Below are 15,364 nucleotides of genomic sequence, written 5' to 3'. Positions count from 1 at the left end.
AGAAGAGATTCCAATTCAGTGCAACGGCTGTTGAAATGGAAGACTTCCGTCCTATGACAAGCCCATGTTAAAATCATCGTTTCTGCGTCAAATTTTGCACCACTTCCGGATCCAAAAAGAACATTTTCATTACTTTTTTGGCGACGCTTTTTTTGCTGGGTAATTTTTAAAATTTTTTAAGACATTTTCCCAGTCTAATGAATTTGTCATTCTTCCAAGTATGTATGTCTCAAAAAACTTGTATGAACTGAATGGCAGTAAAATTTCAATGTCATACAAATAAGTTCAATGCCAACTAAAACAGAAGAAGTTTTTCGTACACTTCTCAAAAATAGTAAGAATGAACTGCATCCCGGTTAAATTGTAATAATTGCGCCTGTGATGTTTTTCTTTATTTTTAGTTCATTGCTTTGCTTTTCGAATAGGACTAGTCCATACCTTCAAGGGACTAACCCTATACCCATCCTGGGGTTGATCCATTTCCCGTAGAGATGTTTGTTGCAATTATGTTATATTCACGAAGCTTACACATGTATCTGATGTTGGCAAGCAGGTTTATGTTTGTCAAGAAAAACAAAAAAAAACTTTTGCAGCCAAAATATTCCATGTTTCCAGACGAAAAATAGCATTATAGTTTTGAAATAGGTTTTGGGTGATCATATCCTTCCGAAATGTAGTAAATAGTGAATACACAAGACATTTTGTCATCGTTCACCAATCATGTGAGCAATGCCTCTAAAAATAGATAGGAATTGTAGCTATGAGAGAAGATTATTCACAGTGGTTGTAAAAATTGCTTCAATTTGGGAGGAATAATTTTCGTATGTAATTTCCTTAGGAAATTAATTTACAAGACCCAAATTAAATCATTTCACCCCGCCAGATCTACATTAAAGACTATGAAAACTTGCATTAGCCAGCAAAGAAACATATGTCTAGTTAGGCTAGTGGAATTGGTATCTGCCGTTTTCTTTGCAATAGCTTCATATTCAATCAGTTCCTCAATATTTCATGGCCAATAGGTTCGTATTGGAATTGTAATAATAACATAATATAACTGAATTTGTCGATTTTTAACAGTATTTAACATCACAAACCAAAACTATTCGTTGTTGTTTATAAAGATATCATTTTGTATATTTTTCATTACAGAATTCATCATAACCACAGACACAATGATCGGTAAAAGAAAACAGCTGAACGAATGGCTTAATTGGTTGGTGGGGATATGCATAATTATAGCAGACATCAGTTCACATGGTAAGTAGACACAAAAATCGATTTTTATGAAAAATCATAATCTATTAAAATCATAAAATGCCGTGTCTTGCACACCATTGATTATAAAAAAAAATTATATGAATTACCACTTATAATGAAGTTATATTTTTCCAAGTGTGTTTTTTTTTTTAATATTTACCTCTTGTAATACCTCCTATTATATCCAGCCATTCATCAAGAAATCCGATTTAATTTCAATATATTGAGATACAGGGACCAGCAAAAAATATTCCTTTTGTTATTTCTCGGAAATGTAGAATATGTTGTATGCTTGTGAAAGACCACTGATAAAAATTTAAGTAATCAACATAAAAGATTATGTGCTCTAGAATGATTTTTCCTTCGATAAAAAAATGAAAATCTCCATTCAACATTTATACCACAGGAAATTCTACTCCAATGCAACACTGGTTCAACATCTTTTGGTTTTTTTTCCCAGCAATGCCATGAAAACGGTAATAATTGAATTTTCAATTAAAAATAACATCTCATAAAAACAAGAAATGTAATAAAATATATATTTATAGTGTATACCATACAATACAGCCAGTAGGCAATATTCAGGAAAATGAAAATTACAAAAGAACTCCATGGCAAATGAAGGGGGTTTTTCATACAGGAATCGTATACAGCCAAACCAACGTCCATTTGTAAAGTTGGCTGAGTGGATACTCAATGGATTATTACATTTTATTAATTGCATCGACGGTGTGCAATTGCCATAAATTATAGGGAATAATGTATATTTGTAGACCAAATTCAAGGACAGTGATCTATGTATACCCGAACCAAAAATTGATTAAGTACCCAGCAAAAAAATTTGGAAGTCTTCGCAAGTCATAACTATTATCGTACATCCAAAAAGGCTCTTCTATAAACAGGCATTTTTTCTTCATAAACATTCTATGACTCACGCAGTTCTCGTAATTAAATTAACTTTCCTGAATGATAAATAAAGTAGAAGTGAAATTAAAAAAAAAAATATAAATTGAAGTTATTCAAGTACAATTTTCATTAGATTTTTTTAAATCAACTTAAACTAAAGAGATGACTTCCACCCTATGATAGGTCCATGTAAAATTCAGTGCCTCTGGACCAATTTTACACTGCTGCCAATGGGAGCCACCGTGGTGCCATGGTTAGTATGCCCGCCTTGCAAAAATAGGGTCGTGGGTTCGAATCTAATTTCGGCCAAACACCAAAAAAGTTTTTCAGCGGTGGAATATCCCACCTCAGTAATGCTGGTGATATTTCTGAGTGTTTCAAAGCTTCTCTAAGTTGTTTCACTGCAATGTTGAACGCCTTTCGGACTCGGCTACAAAAAGGAGGTCCCTTGTCATTGAGCTTAACATGGAATCGGGCAGCACTCAGTGATAAGAGAAAAGTTCACCACTGCCGTATCACAATAGACTGAATAGTTAAAGTGAGCCTGAAATATCAGGCTGTCACTATACCTAACCTAAGAACCAATATGAAATCAACGTAGCGGATGCTTAAAAATGTGACTTGTGCCCTATGGCAAGAGATACATTTGTATAGATCACATATTGAAAAAACTGCCCGGCTGCAAAGTCAAAATGATTTTTCATTAATAATTTTGGTTCTAGTTCAATAGAATATTCTTTTACAAAGAACCCCTTATTATTGTTGTATCTCTAAAATCTTTAGACAAATCATATCGTTGAAAAGTTGGAAAAAAAATTATATTTCAAGGACAAGAATTGTTTCAGTGCAGCGGATGCACATCCCAGCAAAAAAAATGGGAAGTTCTTCTCAAAAATGCTCTCCCAAAGATGTTGTTTATTTTAACTGCACAAGAAGTTCATTTGAGTCAATTTTTTTTACAACCTGCTTTTTTCATATTTTTAAAGAGATTTTTTTTACTTGTTTCAAATAAGTTAAAAACATATAAAGAATTAATAAAATGGTACAAATTATTTAAACTTAGCCGAAAAAATGTTAATCCTTTCTAGAAAAAATGCGAATTTTTGAAAATATTTGATGACAAACGCTCCAGACGAGCGTTTGCATTAAAACTCATAAAAAAAAATTAAAAATTATTTATTTGTCAAAATATCGCACTTCCAAAACACTGAATTCTCCTCACACCTTAAGAGGTGATGCAAATTCAGTGCAGCGGCTGTTTAAATATTGGACATCTGTCCTATGACAAGCCCATGTTAAATTCATCGCTTCTGCGTCAATTTGGCAACACTTCCGGATCCAAAAAGAACATTTTCATTACTTTTTTGGCGACGCATTTTTTACTGGGATTATAAATAGACATCGTAATTTGCATATCATTTTCCGCTTTATTATCATGGTTTCTTGACCAACAACTTTTCCCCTTTAGTTAACCATTTAATGTTCATGTATTATTAAATTTCTCTAGGGCAATTTCCATTCCAATTAAGCACCATGTGCTTACGATCAATATGGATAGATTTCTTACATCAATGCAAATGGAAATCCCCATCAGTTCAGCTTTAATATGATGCAGCAGGTAAATAGCTTATATGCTCCAAGGTAACTTACATAGTTCGTACCAAATTGAAAAATATTTTCCAACGAATGCAGAAAAGTGAAATAAAATTATGTTCAAATTAAGAAGGGAAGAAAAATGTAGTAAATACCAGTACCACACCATGAAGTAAAAGTTAAATTACTATCCCACACATCATGTCACAATTCGTGTTAATTAATCGATTGTTTTCAGGGAGTTGCAGTAAATATAAATGTACTCCCAAATATGTTATATTTCACTGCATAAACTTTTAAAATCTTATCTTATGAATTCTTTCGAGTATTTTTTTTAAGAAAAAATATTCAATCTCAAAAAATGGACGGAAAAGTTATTATTCTTACCGTCCAATGCAGAAGTATTGCAAAACAATTTTCTAACATGAACTAGATCCTTGTGATGAGCTACTCCTGTTACATTGGCATATGTAGAAGACATTTTGTTTTTTCATTTTTTTGATGAACCACGTCCAGGTGTTCAGGATCAAGTAACAAAACCGCATCATATTTGAAGCAGTAGGGGTTCCAAAAGCACACTTGAACCATATCATCCTTTAATTGGAAACCAAAGAAAGTGTTATGCAACGTTTGCTAACTTCGATCAGCAAGTGCAGTGGTGAGACTATTTTAGACCAATGTTTGGCGTTGTTTAAACGCACCACGAGGGAGTTTGTCCATCATGAATTGGTAGTTAATTGAAGCTACTGGTAAGCATAGGACACCATATAAAAGGAAACAATGAAGTTATTCCACTGCACCATCGGTTTGAGAGGGTTTTAGTAAAGTATGGGTATTTGTTGTGCATATTGGCCCAACTCCTATTTTACGCCTTGGGGAGTCACCGTGGTGCAATGGTTAGCATGCTCGCCTGGCATGCACAGGGTCGTGGGTTCGATTATCCCACCTCAGTAATGCTGGTGACATTCCTGAGTGTTTCAAAGCATCCCTAAGTGGTTTGGACTCGGCTATAAAAAGGAGGTCTCTTGTCATTGAGCTTAACATAGATTCGGGCAGCGCTCAGTGATAATAGAGAAGTTCAATATCGGTCTGCCACTATACCTAACCTAACCTACGCCTTGGTCACGAGAGATTTAATACCGTTTCTCTCCATACATTAAAATGTATTGAATAAAAGCTAAAAACTGTTATCCTCTCACTGGGCTCAATAAAAATGGTTTTCTTTTTCAAACTTAAAAAGGTTACTCACTGGAAAAATAGCAATCATCGCTTCACTCGTATAAGCTTCGTCAAGTTTTTAGATTCAAAAGAAGACAAAATCTTTGTTCCTTAGATTAGGGGTATCTTCAGGAATTGATTACCACTTCTTTTTGCTATGATAAAAGACTCGGCTCAATTACGCAAAACACTCTTCTCTCGAGAAGAGAAGGCTTTCCGGAACATGTTGTAATCATAATTGGGACAATATAAAAATTGTCACAATTATTATCTGTCCATCTGTGAGTATTTATTCACCGATAATTGTTTTGTAAGTGACAGCTTTATTATCCATGGAACATATACTTGCGTTGTTTGTGTAAAGTGTTCCTTTACATGAATGATTTGTCGGTCACAGTAATGCTGCTGAGTGCCTAGATTGACATATAAGGACAGCTTAAAAAAACCAATTGAGTTACGAAAAGAGTTTTATATAGAAAACGGATGTGAAAACATCTCAACAAAACTTGTATTAACTTAAAAATTTAATTGCTACCATTCACTTTTTTTTTAATCAGAACAAAATCAAATCACAACAAATACTACACCGAAAAAAAGTGAACTGTTTTATAGGAAGAATGAACTACCACCAAAATTGAACTAAATTTTACTCCATATTTTGAGATTTCCACAAAGCGTTGTTAAAACCAGAAAATTTTAATGCCCGGTTGTACTTTTCAACTGCAGTTCACGAAATTATGTTACATCATCCCATAGAAGTAAAAATTAACTAAAAATAAAGAAGAAAATCATTGGCGCCAAATCATGACCCTTTTACTCATACAGTAGTTCATTCTTACTATTTTTGGGAATCATACAAAAATTTTCATTTGTTTTAGTTCAAATTGAACTTATATTTACGGTCATTGAACTTTATACTCACGTTTCATTAAGCTGTGCAAAATTTCGATAAAAATAATAAAATTTAACTACAAGCAAATATTTTTTTTCCTATAAAAATAAGTTAAAATTTAGCGTTAGTTTAACAACGGAAATTTTCTCTGTATAGAATATAATTAAATTTGTATTTAGAACAAGTAAGATAAGTCTAAAGTCGGGCGGGGCCAACTATACTATACCCTGCACCACTTTGTAGATCTAAATTTTCGATACCATATCACACCCGTGAAATGTGTTGGGGGCTATATATAAAGGTTTGTCCCAAATATATATATTTAAATATCACTCGATCTGGACAGAATTTGATAGACTTCTACAAAATCTATAGACTCAAAATTTAAGTCGCCTAATGCAGTAGGGTAGAACACAATGTTAGTAAAAAAACAAGTAAGTAAAGTCTAAAGTCGGGCGGGGCCGACTATATTATACCCTTCACCACTATGTAGACCAACATTTGTGTTACCATCTCAAATACTTCAAATCTGCTGGGAGCTATATAAAGGTTTGCATTTCCAGATACAAATACTTATAATGGAGACAATTTTTTGTACTGCTGCAAAATCTCTAGAATTAAAATTGAAATCGGCTAACGCCCTGGAATGAAACACAATGTTAGTAAAAAATATGGGAAATATGAAGCAAGAGAAATTTTAAAGCAATTGTACAAAAGAGCATTTATGATTTATCACGCGATATTTATGTATTCGACAATATATATACAATTTTTTGCTACTCAGCAGTGACGATTTTACAAGGATATTGGTTAGATCTTGCCAAGATATGTGGTCAAGTGTGGATTGTGATATATTATTTGGTCAAGTCGGGCGAATTGGAGCCATATTTAAAACTCAACCGTTCTGTGGAAAGTCTGGCATTACACTGTGTAGGATATGACAATGATATGGGGAAATCATCACAGAATTTTGTGTAAAGTGTGGGAATTTGGCTTTATTTGTATAAACCGGAAGAACGAATATATGGAGGTTTTATCTAAACCTGAACCAAATTAGATCAAACTTGACAAACTTAAATATCATATTAAATATATTCTCTGTGGAAACTATCCCGTCAATTGGAGGAAAATCCCGTTGACAATGGGTCCAAAATATGAAATAGTCTACCATATTTTCCCACCTCTGGTGTACATATATATGGGAGCTATATCTAAATCTGAACCGATTTTAACCAGATTTGGCACACATAACGATATCATTAAACGTACCTCTCGGTCAAAATTTTAAGGAAATCACTGCAAATCTCTGGCTTTTGAGGCCATATAAGTGCAAATTGGACGAAAGATGTATATGGGAGCTATATCTAAATCTGAACCGATTTAAACCAAAGTTGGCACACATAACTATACCATTAAACGTACCTCTCGTGCAAAATTTAAACTAAATCACGGCAAAACTCTGGCTTTTGAGGCCATAGAAGTTCAAATCAGACGAAAGATATATATGGGAGCTATATCTAAATCTGAACCGATTTCAGCCAAATTTGGTACACTTACCGATACTATTAAACGTACTCCTTGTACAAAATTTGAAGCATGTCAGGGCAAAACTCTGGCTTTTGAGGCCATATAAATTCAAATCGGACGAAAGATATATATGGGAGCTATATCTAAATCTCAACCGATTTCAATCAAATTTACCAAGCATTGGTAGAATGTCAATTCTACTCTTTATGCAAAATTTCATGTAAATCGGTAGCCTCTGTGGTCATATGAGTCTAAATCGGACGAGAGATATATATGGGAGCTATATCTAACTCTGAACCGATTTCAATCAAATTTACCAAGCGTTGGTAGAATGTCAATTGTACTCTTTATGCAAAATTTCACAAAAATCGGTAGTAACCTTTGGCCTCTGTGGTAATATGAGTCTAAATCGGACGAAAGCTATATGTGGGAGCTATATCTAAATCTGAACCGATTAAGCTGATATTTTGCAAGTTTTTCGAGACTCATAAAATATTCGGATGTACGGAATTTGAAGAACATCGGTTGATAAACACGCCAATTATGACCAGATCGGGGATAAATATATATGGCAGCTATATCTAAATCTGAACCGATTTTTTCTAACATCAATAGCGATTGTCTTTATCCCAAAAAACGACTCTATGCCAAATTTGAGGACGATCGGACTTAAACTGCGAACTGTACTTTGCGCACAAAAATACATGAACAGACGGACGGACGGACAGACAGACAGCCAGACAGACAAACGGACATCGCTAAATCGACTCAGAATTTAATTCTAAGACGATCGGTATACTAAACGATTGGTCTCAGACTACTCCTTCTTGGCGTTACACACAAATGCACAAACTTATTATACCCTGTACCACAGTAGTGGTGAAGGGTATAAATATGGGAAACATTTAAATCTGAAGCAATTTTAAGGAAACTTCGCAAAAGTTTATTTATGATTTATCATTCGATATATATGTATTAGAAGTTTAGGAAAATTAGTGTCATTTTTTCAACTTTTCGACTAAGCAGTGGCGATTTTACAAGGAAAATGTTGGTATTTTGACCATTTTTGTCGAAATCAGAAAACCATATATATGGGAGCTATATCTAAATCTGAACCGATTTCAAACAAATTTGGCACACATAGCTACAATTCTAATTCTACTCCCTGTGCAAAATTTCAATTAAATCGGAGTAAAAGATTGGCCACTGTGGTCATATGAGTGTAAATCGGGCGAACGATATATATGGGAACTATATCTAAATCTGAACCGATTTCAATAAAATTTGGCACTGGACTATAGTACTAATTGTTCTTCTTGTGCAAAATTTTAAGAAAATTAGAGTAAAACTCTGGCTTTTGGCGCCATATAAGTCCATATCGGGCGAAATATATATATATGGCAACTAAATCTTAACCGATTTCTTCCAAAATCAATAGGGTTCTATTCTGACCCAAAACACATACTTGTGCCAAATTTGAAGTCGATTGGACTAAAACTGCGACCTATTTTTATTACAAAAATGTGTTCACGGACAGACGGACATGGCTATATCGACTCAGGAGCCCACCCTGAGCATTTTTGCCAAAGACACCATGTGTCTATCTCGTCTCCTTCTGGGTGTTGCAAACATATGCACTAACTTATAATACCCTGTTCAACAGTGTGGCGCAGGGTATAAAAATAGATTTTTAATTGGTATCAGTGATTGATATTATCAATTTCGTGGTTGATAATTGGAAAAATTAATTATGTGATTATAACCAAAATGTATTTCGTTCTGTATTAAAGACAATTAAATTAGTGTAAATTTACCATAAATGAATACCTTGTACTAAATTGAAGAAAAGTAAAGTTACCTTTCCATATAAATTCAAAACCTTAAGAAAATATTCAAAATTTTGCGTATTTAAAATTCAAACCTTAAGAAATCGGCTTAAATTTTGCTTTCTGAAAATTAAAATATTTTAATATCTTTCTTTTCGTCGAGTGTAATCTCATTTGGTGTCTCTTAAAAACAACACTTCCTTTGTCACAGAGCTTATGGCCTTCCAACAATGGACATATGCTTGTAGCAGTTACTTTTACTCATCTGATATAAGTGCAGGCATTAATAACAGAGAGTCACTCCATCGTTATCATGATGTCAACAACAGTAATAGGAGAACGACAAAGCTGGGACCGAAACAATGTCGAACCATTGAAAAGAGACCTGAATCATGCAGAATAAACCGACAATAATGAAATTTGTCATTTCACCTCGTCATTCATTAATGTATGCGATTAAATAATTAAACGATTTAATGAATTTACATTTAATTTAACATTTAACATGTAGATTATCGCTTTTATATTCACTTATTGTTCATTGCATAATACAGTCGATAGTATTTGTTGTGATATTGAATATTTCCATTGTCCAAAAATTTGTGTTTGTATAAAATTCCTAATTAATGTGAGGTCTGTGTTCGTGGAACACAATGTAAATCAAAAATAAAATTCCAAAAAAGCAGGCAATTATTTTTCAAACGATTTAGTTGAGTAAATATTTGCTTTAAAATAAATTTTAAAAATGAATTATGTATTAGTGAAAATAGCATTTTTCACTTTAAAATTGGTAATAATTGGTCGAAACTTTGTTTAACGAATACCTCATTTAGGGTAAATCCAATTTAACGAGGGGCGATTGTCTTGAGTATTCTAAATAACGAATAGTTGAACCAATTACGTTTGATTTTAAGAAATGTATTTAACAGGGATATCAAAGTTGGAAGTTGACTTCTCGAAGTCTAATTTGACGGTTGGTAAATCCAAATATATCTGTAATTTTTTTTCGCCGTTATTTTAACAATTTTTGCACGAAGTAGTTCATTTTTTCATAGTATTTAAAACAACAAATGTAACTTATATCTTGTCTTAACTTATATATATCCAATAGGAAGTTCAATTTAATTGGACATGGGTGCGTATACTTCATAGTATGCATCATTATCATAACGTATACGGCACTTGGTCAGGTAGCCTACTAATCGCAAATTATACTGTGGATGATAGTGATGACGAAATGTAGTGAAAATAACGTTTTTTTTAGGGAACGGTATCTCGGGGATTTTACAATATTTTCGCTCAAGCTTTCCTGGGAATTAAGTGCGGCCTAATTTTGTTTGTATAAAATATTGCTATATTTAAAAAAAAAAATATATATATAACCAACTTGGTAAAAGAAGTTCCATCATCAAGTATAGTTTTTTAAGATTTCCATTTACAAAATATAAAGAAAAACACAAAGAAATTTCATGCAAGTGTCATGTGAATGTAAGTTAGCTAATTCATTTTGTATTACAAAAAGACAGGCAACCAGAGATTTAGATTTAATTAAAAGAAAATGAACCCCTTTATACATTTTAGGTGAAGCTTGGCCTCCGTTGCGTCAAATTGGATAAATGGTTGTCACATTGAAGTACTAATTCAAATTAGTTTCAATTCAGATAATTCTGTTGCTATACGGAAAATACAAAACTAAATATAAATAAATTTGTTGAATATGCATAATTATACTCTGCGCCACACTGTTGAACAGGATACTATAAGGCACAAATGCTCAGGGTGGGCTCCTGAGTCGATATAGCCATGTCCGTCTGTCCGTGAACATATTTTTGTAATCAAAGTCTAGGTCTAGGTTTTAGTCCAATCGACTTCAAATTTGGCACAAGTATGTGTTTTGGCTCAGAAAAGAACCCTATTGATTTTGGAAGAAATCGGTTCAGATTTAGATATAGCTCCCATATATATATATATATATATATATATATATATATATATATATATATATATATATATATATATATATATATATATATATATATATATATATATATATATATATATATATATATATATATATATATATATATATATATATATATATATATATGTATATATGTATATATGTATATATATATATATATATATATATATATATATATATATATATATATATATATATATATATAGGTTAAGGTTAAAGTGGCAGCCCGATTAAGATTCAGGCTCACTTAGACTATTCAGTCCATTGTGATATAAATATATATATATATATATATATATATATATATATATATATATATATATATATATATATATATATATATATATATATATATATATATATATATATATATATATATATATATATATATATATATATATATATATATATATATATATATATATATATATATATATATATATATATATATATATATATATATTTCACCCGATATGGACTTATATGGCCCCAGAAGCCAGATGTTTACCCTAATTTGCTCAAAATTTTGCACAAAAAGAACAACTAGTGCGATAGTCAAGTGTGTCAAATTTTATTGAAATCGGTTCAGATTTAGACATAGCTCCCATATATATCTTTCACCTGATATGGACTAATACGGTCCCAGAAGCCAGAGTTTTACCCCAATTTGGTTGAAATTTTGCACTAGGAGTACAAATTAGTATGTAGTCAAGTGTGCCAAATTTTATTGAAATCGGTTCAGATTTAGATATAGCTCCCATATATATATATATATATATATATATATATATATATATATATATATATATATATATATATATATATATATATATATATATATATATATATATATATATATATATATATATATATATATATATATATATATATATATATATATATATATATATATATATATATATATATATATATATATATATATATATATATATATATATATATATATATATATATATATATATATATATTTATATATATATATATATATATATATATATATATATATATATATATATATATATATATCTTTCGCCCGATTTCCACTCATATGACCACAGAGGCCAATTTTTTGCTGCGATATAGTTGAAATTTTGCACAGGGAGTAGAATTAGCATTGTAGCTATGCGTGCCGAATTTGGTTGAAATCGGTTCAGTTAGATATAGCTCCCATATATATGTATTCTGATTTCGGCAAAAATGGTCAAAATACCAAAATTTTCCTTGTAAAATCGCCACTACTTAGTCGAGATGTTGTAAAAATGACTCTAATTTTCCTAAACTTCCAATACATATATATCGAGCGATAAATCATAAATAAACTTTTGCGAAGTTTCCTTAAAATTTCTTCAGATTTAAATGTTTCCCATATTTTTGTACTAACATTGTAAAAAGACTTTAGACTTTCCTTACTTGTTATACCCACCACCATAGAATGGTGACGGGGGTACAATAAGTTTGTCATTCCGTGTGTTACACATCGAAATATCGATTTCCGACTATACAAAGTATATATATTCTTGATCAGGGAGAAGTTCTAAGACGATATAACGATGTCCGTCTGTCTGTTTGTTGTAATCACGCTACAGTCTTCAATAATGAAGCAATCGTGCTGAAATTTTGCACAAACTCGTCTTTTGTCTGCAGGCAGGTCAAGTTCGAAAATGAGCTAATCGGTCCAGGTTTTGATATAGTCCCCATATAAACCGACCTCCCGATTTGGGGTCTTGGGCTTATAGAAATCTTAGTTTTTATCCAATTTGCCTGAACTTTGAAATCTAGAGGTATTGTAGGACCACAAATGCGTGTGCCAAAAATGGTGAGTATCGGTCCATGTTTTGGTATAGCCCCCATATAGACCGATCTCCCGATTTTACTTCTTGGGCTTATAGAAACCGCAGTTTTTATTCAATTTACCTGTAATTGAAAATCTAGAGGTCTTGTAGGTCCACAAACACGTGTGCCAACAATTGTGAGTATCGGTCCATGTTTTGGTATGGTCCCCATATAAAACGACCTCCCGATTTGGGGTCTTGGGCTTATAGAAACCGCAGTTTTTATCCAATTTGTCTGAAATTGGAAATCTAGAGGTATTTTAGGACCATAAAGAGGTATGCCGAAAATGGTGAGTATCGGTCCATATTTTGGTAAAGCCCCCATATAGACCGATTTCCCGATTTAACTCATTGGTTTTCTAGAAACCGTAGTTTTTATCAGATTTGCCTGAAATTGTAAATATTCTGGTATTTTGGGCTCACAAAAACGTGTATCGGATTAAGTTTTTATCGGTCCATTTGGTAATGCCTCCATATAGACCGACTTCACTTCTTGAGGGTGTAGAAGGCACACTGATTACAATAGATGTTAATGATTCCTCTAAAACTCAAACAAAAATGGTTCTCATAAATCCAGAATCTGATATAGTCCTCATAGGAGAAATCTTTAAATTTATCTTCGGGAAGTGTTCACAAGTCCTCACGCCCTCCTGAAATTTCAAAGGAAACCCTAATATTTGGTTCATGGTGGTGGGCATTTAAGATTCGGCCCGGCCGAACTTAGTGCTGTATATACTTGTTTTTTACTAACATTGTGTTCCACCCTAGTGCATTACCCGACTTAAATTTTGAGTCTATAGATTTTGTAGAAGTCTTTCAAGTTCTGTCCAGCTCGAGTGATATTTAATTGTATGTATTTGGACAAACCTTTATATATAGCCCCCAACACATTTGACGGATGCGATATGGTATCGAAAATTAAGATCTACAAAGTGCTGCACGGTATAATATAGTCGGCCCCGCCCGACTTAAGACTTTCGTTACTTGTTTTTTCTATGTTTTTATTACACTTGAGTCCGTTTTAAAGGTGTGAAATCGAAAAACGTTCTTGTTATTTTTAAAGCAAGTTTTTAATGCTTCAAAATTCGAAGTTCCCACATAAACAATAGAGTCTTTCTAAATATGTGATAACTATATATTTTTGCAATTGATTTATCATTACAAAATATTTCGTCTTGATGTTGGACATATTTTTTCGATATTGCGGGTTTTTCTTTCTCTAAATCGCTACAACTAATACCAACAGAACTTACTAATTGTACTCCTAGTGCAAAATTTCAACCAAATTGGGCCAAAACTCTGGCTTCTGGGGCCATATAAGTCCATATCGGTCGAAAAATATATATGGAAGCTATATCTAAATCTGAACCGATTTCAATCAAATTTGGCACACATGACTATACTACCAATTGTACTCCTTGTGCAAAATTTCAAGCTAATCGGGATAAAACTCTGGCTTCTGGGTCCATATAAGTACATATCGGGCGAAAGATATATATGGGAGCTATATCTAAATCTCAATCGATTTCAACCAAATTTGGCGCGCATAGCTACAACGCTAAATCTACTCCCTGTGCAAAATTTCAACCAAATTGGGCCAAAACTCTGGCTTTTAGGACCATCTTAGTCCATATCGGGCGAAAGATATATATGGGAGCTATATCTAGATCTGAACCGATTTCAATCAAATTTTGCACCCTTGATTATACGACTAAGTGTTTCAAGCAAATCGGTATAAAACTCTGGCTGCTGGGTCCATATTAGTGCATATCGGGCGAAAGATATATATGGGAGCTATATCTAAATCTGAACCGATTTCTTCCAAAATCAATAGGGTTCTATTCAGACCCGAATTAGGGACATGCGCCAAATTTGAAGGCGATTGGACTTAAATTGCGACCTAGACTTTGATCACAAAAATGTGTTCACAGACAGACGGACGGACAGACGGACATGGTTATATCAACTCAGGGACCCACCCTGAGCATTATTGCCAAAGACAAACATATGCACTAACTTATAATACCCTGTTCCACAGTGTGGCGCAGGCTATAAAAATTTACTTCTAGACTTTGTGCAATTTAGTCACTACCAAAAGTCAATTTTTTTTTGACTAGAATTGGAAAAAGCATAAGTTGATTAATCACAATGACAGATATATGGCATGTTATTACGAATTCAACCATACAAATTTCGTTTCTTTTTTTAACCGATCTTACTACAATTTAACAATTTGTCACAAATAATTTGTTAACGAATGTCATTCTCATTGGCCAATCAGAAGTGTGGTTGATAAAAATTGTTCAAA

At 32.6% G+C, this 15,364-nt stretch overlaps 1 protein-coding gene across 1 annotated transcript in view; it reads left to right on the top strand.

The window, feature by feature from the left end:
* The window catches only part of beat-VI (Immunoglobulin domain-containing protein beaten path VI), a 142,911-nt gene that overhangs the window by 88,068 nt on the left and 39,479 nt on the right, over positions 1–15,364 (top strand). The window contains exon 2 of the mRNA XM_075288612.1: positions 1,153–1,260. Within this exon, the coding sequence (XP_075144727.1) occupies positions 1,176–1,260 (85 nt within the window). The 5' untranslated portion in view covers positions 1,153–1,175. The remainder of the gene's footprint in view (positions 1–1,152; positions 1,261–15,364) is intronic.

Source organism: Haematobia irritans, chromosome 1 (assembly GCF_050003625.1).
Source record: "Haematobia irritans isolate KBUSLIRL chromosome 1, ASM5000362v1, whole genome shotgun sequence".
NCBI classification, from domain to species: domain Eukaryota; kingdom Metazoa; phylum Arthropoda; class Insecta; order Diptera; family Muscidae; genus Haematobia; species Haematobia irritans.
The sequence above is the reverse complement of the archived record's forward strand: the minus strand, read 5'-3'. Positions and strand labels throughout refer to the sequence as shown.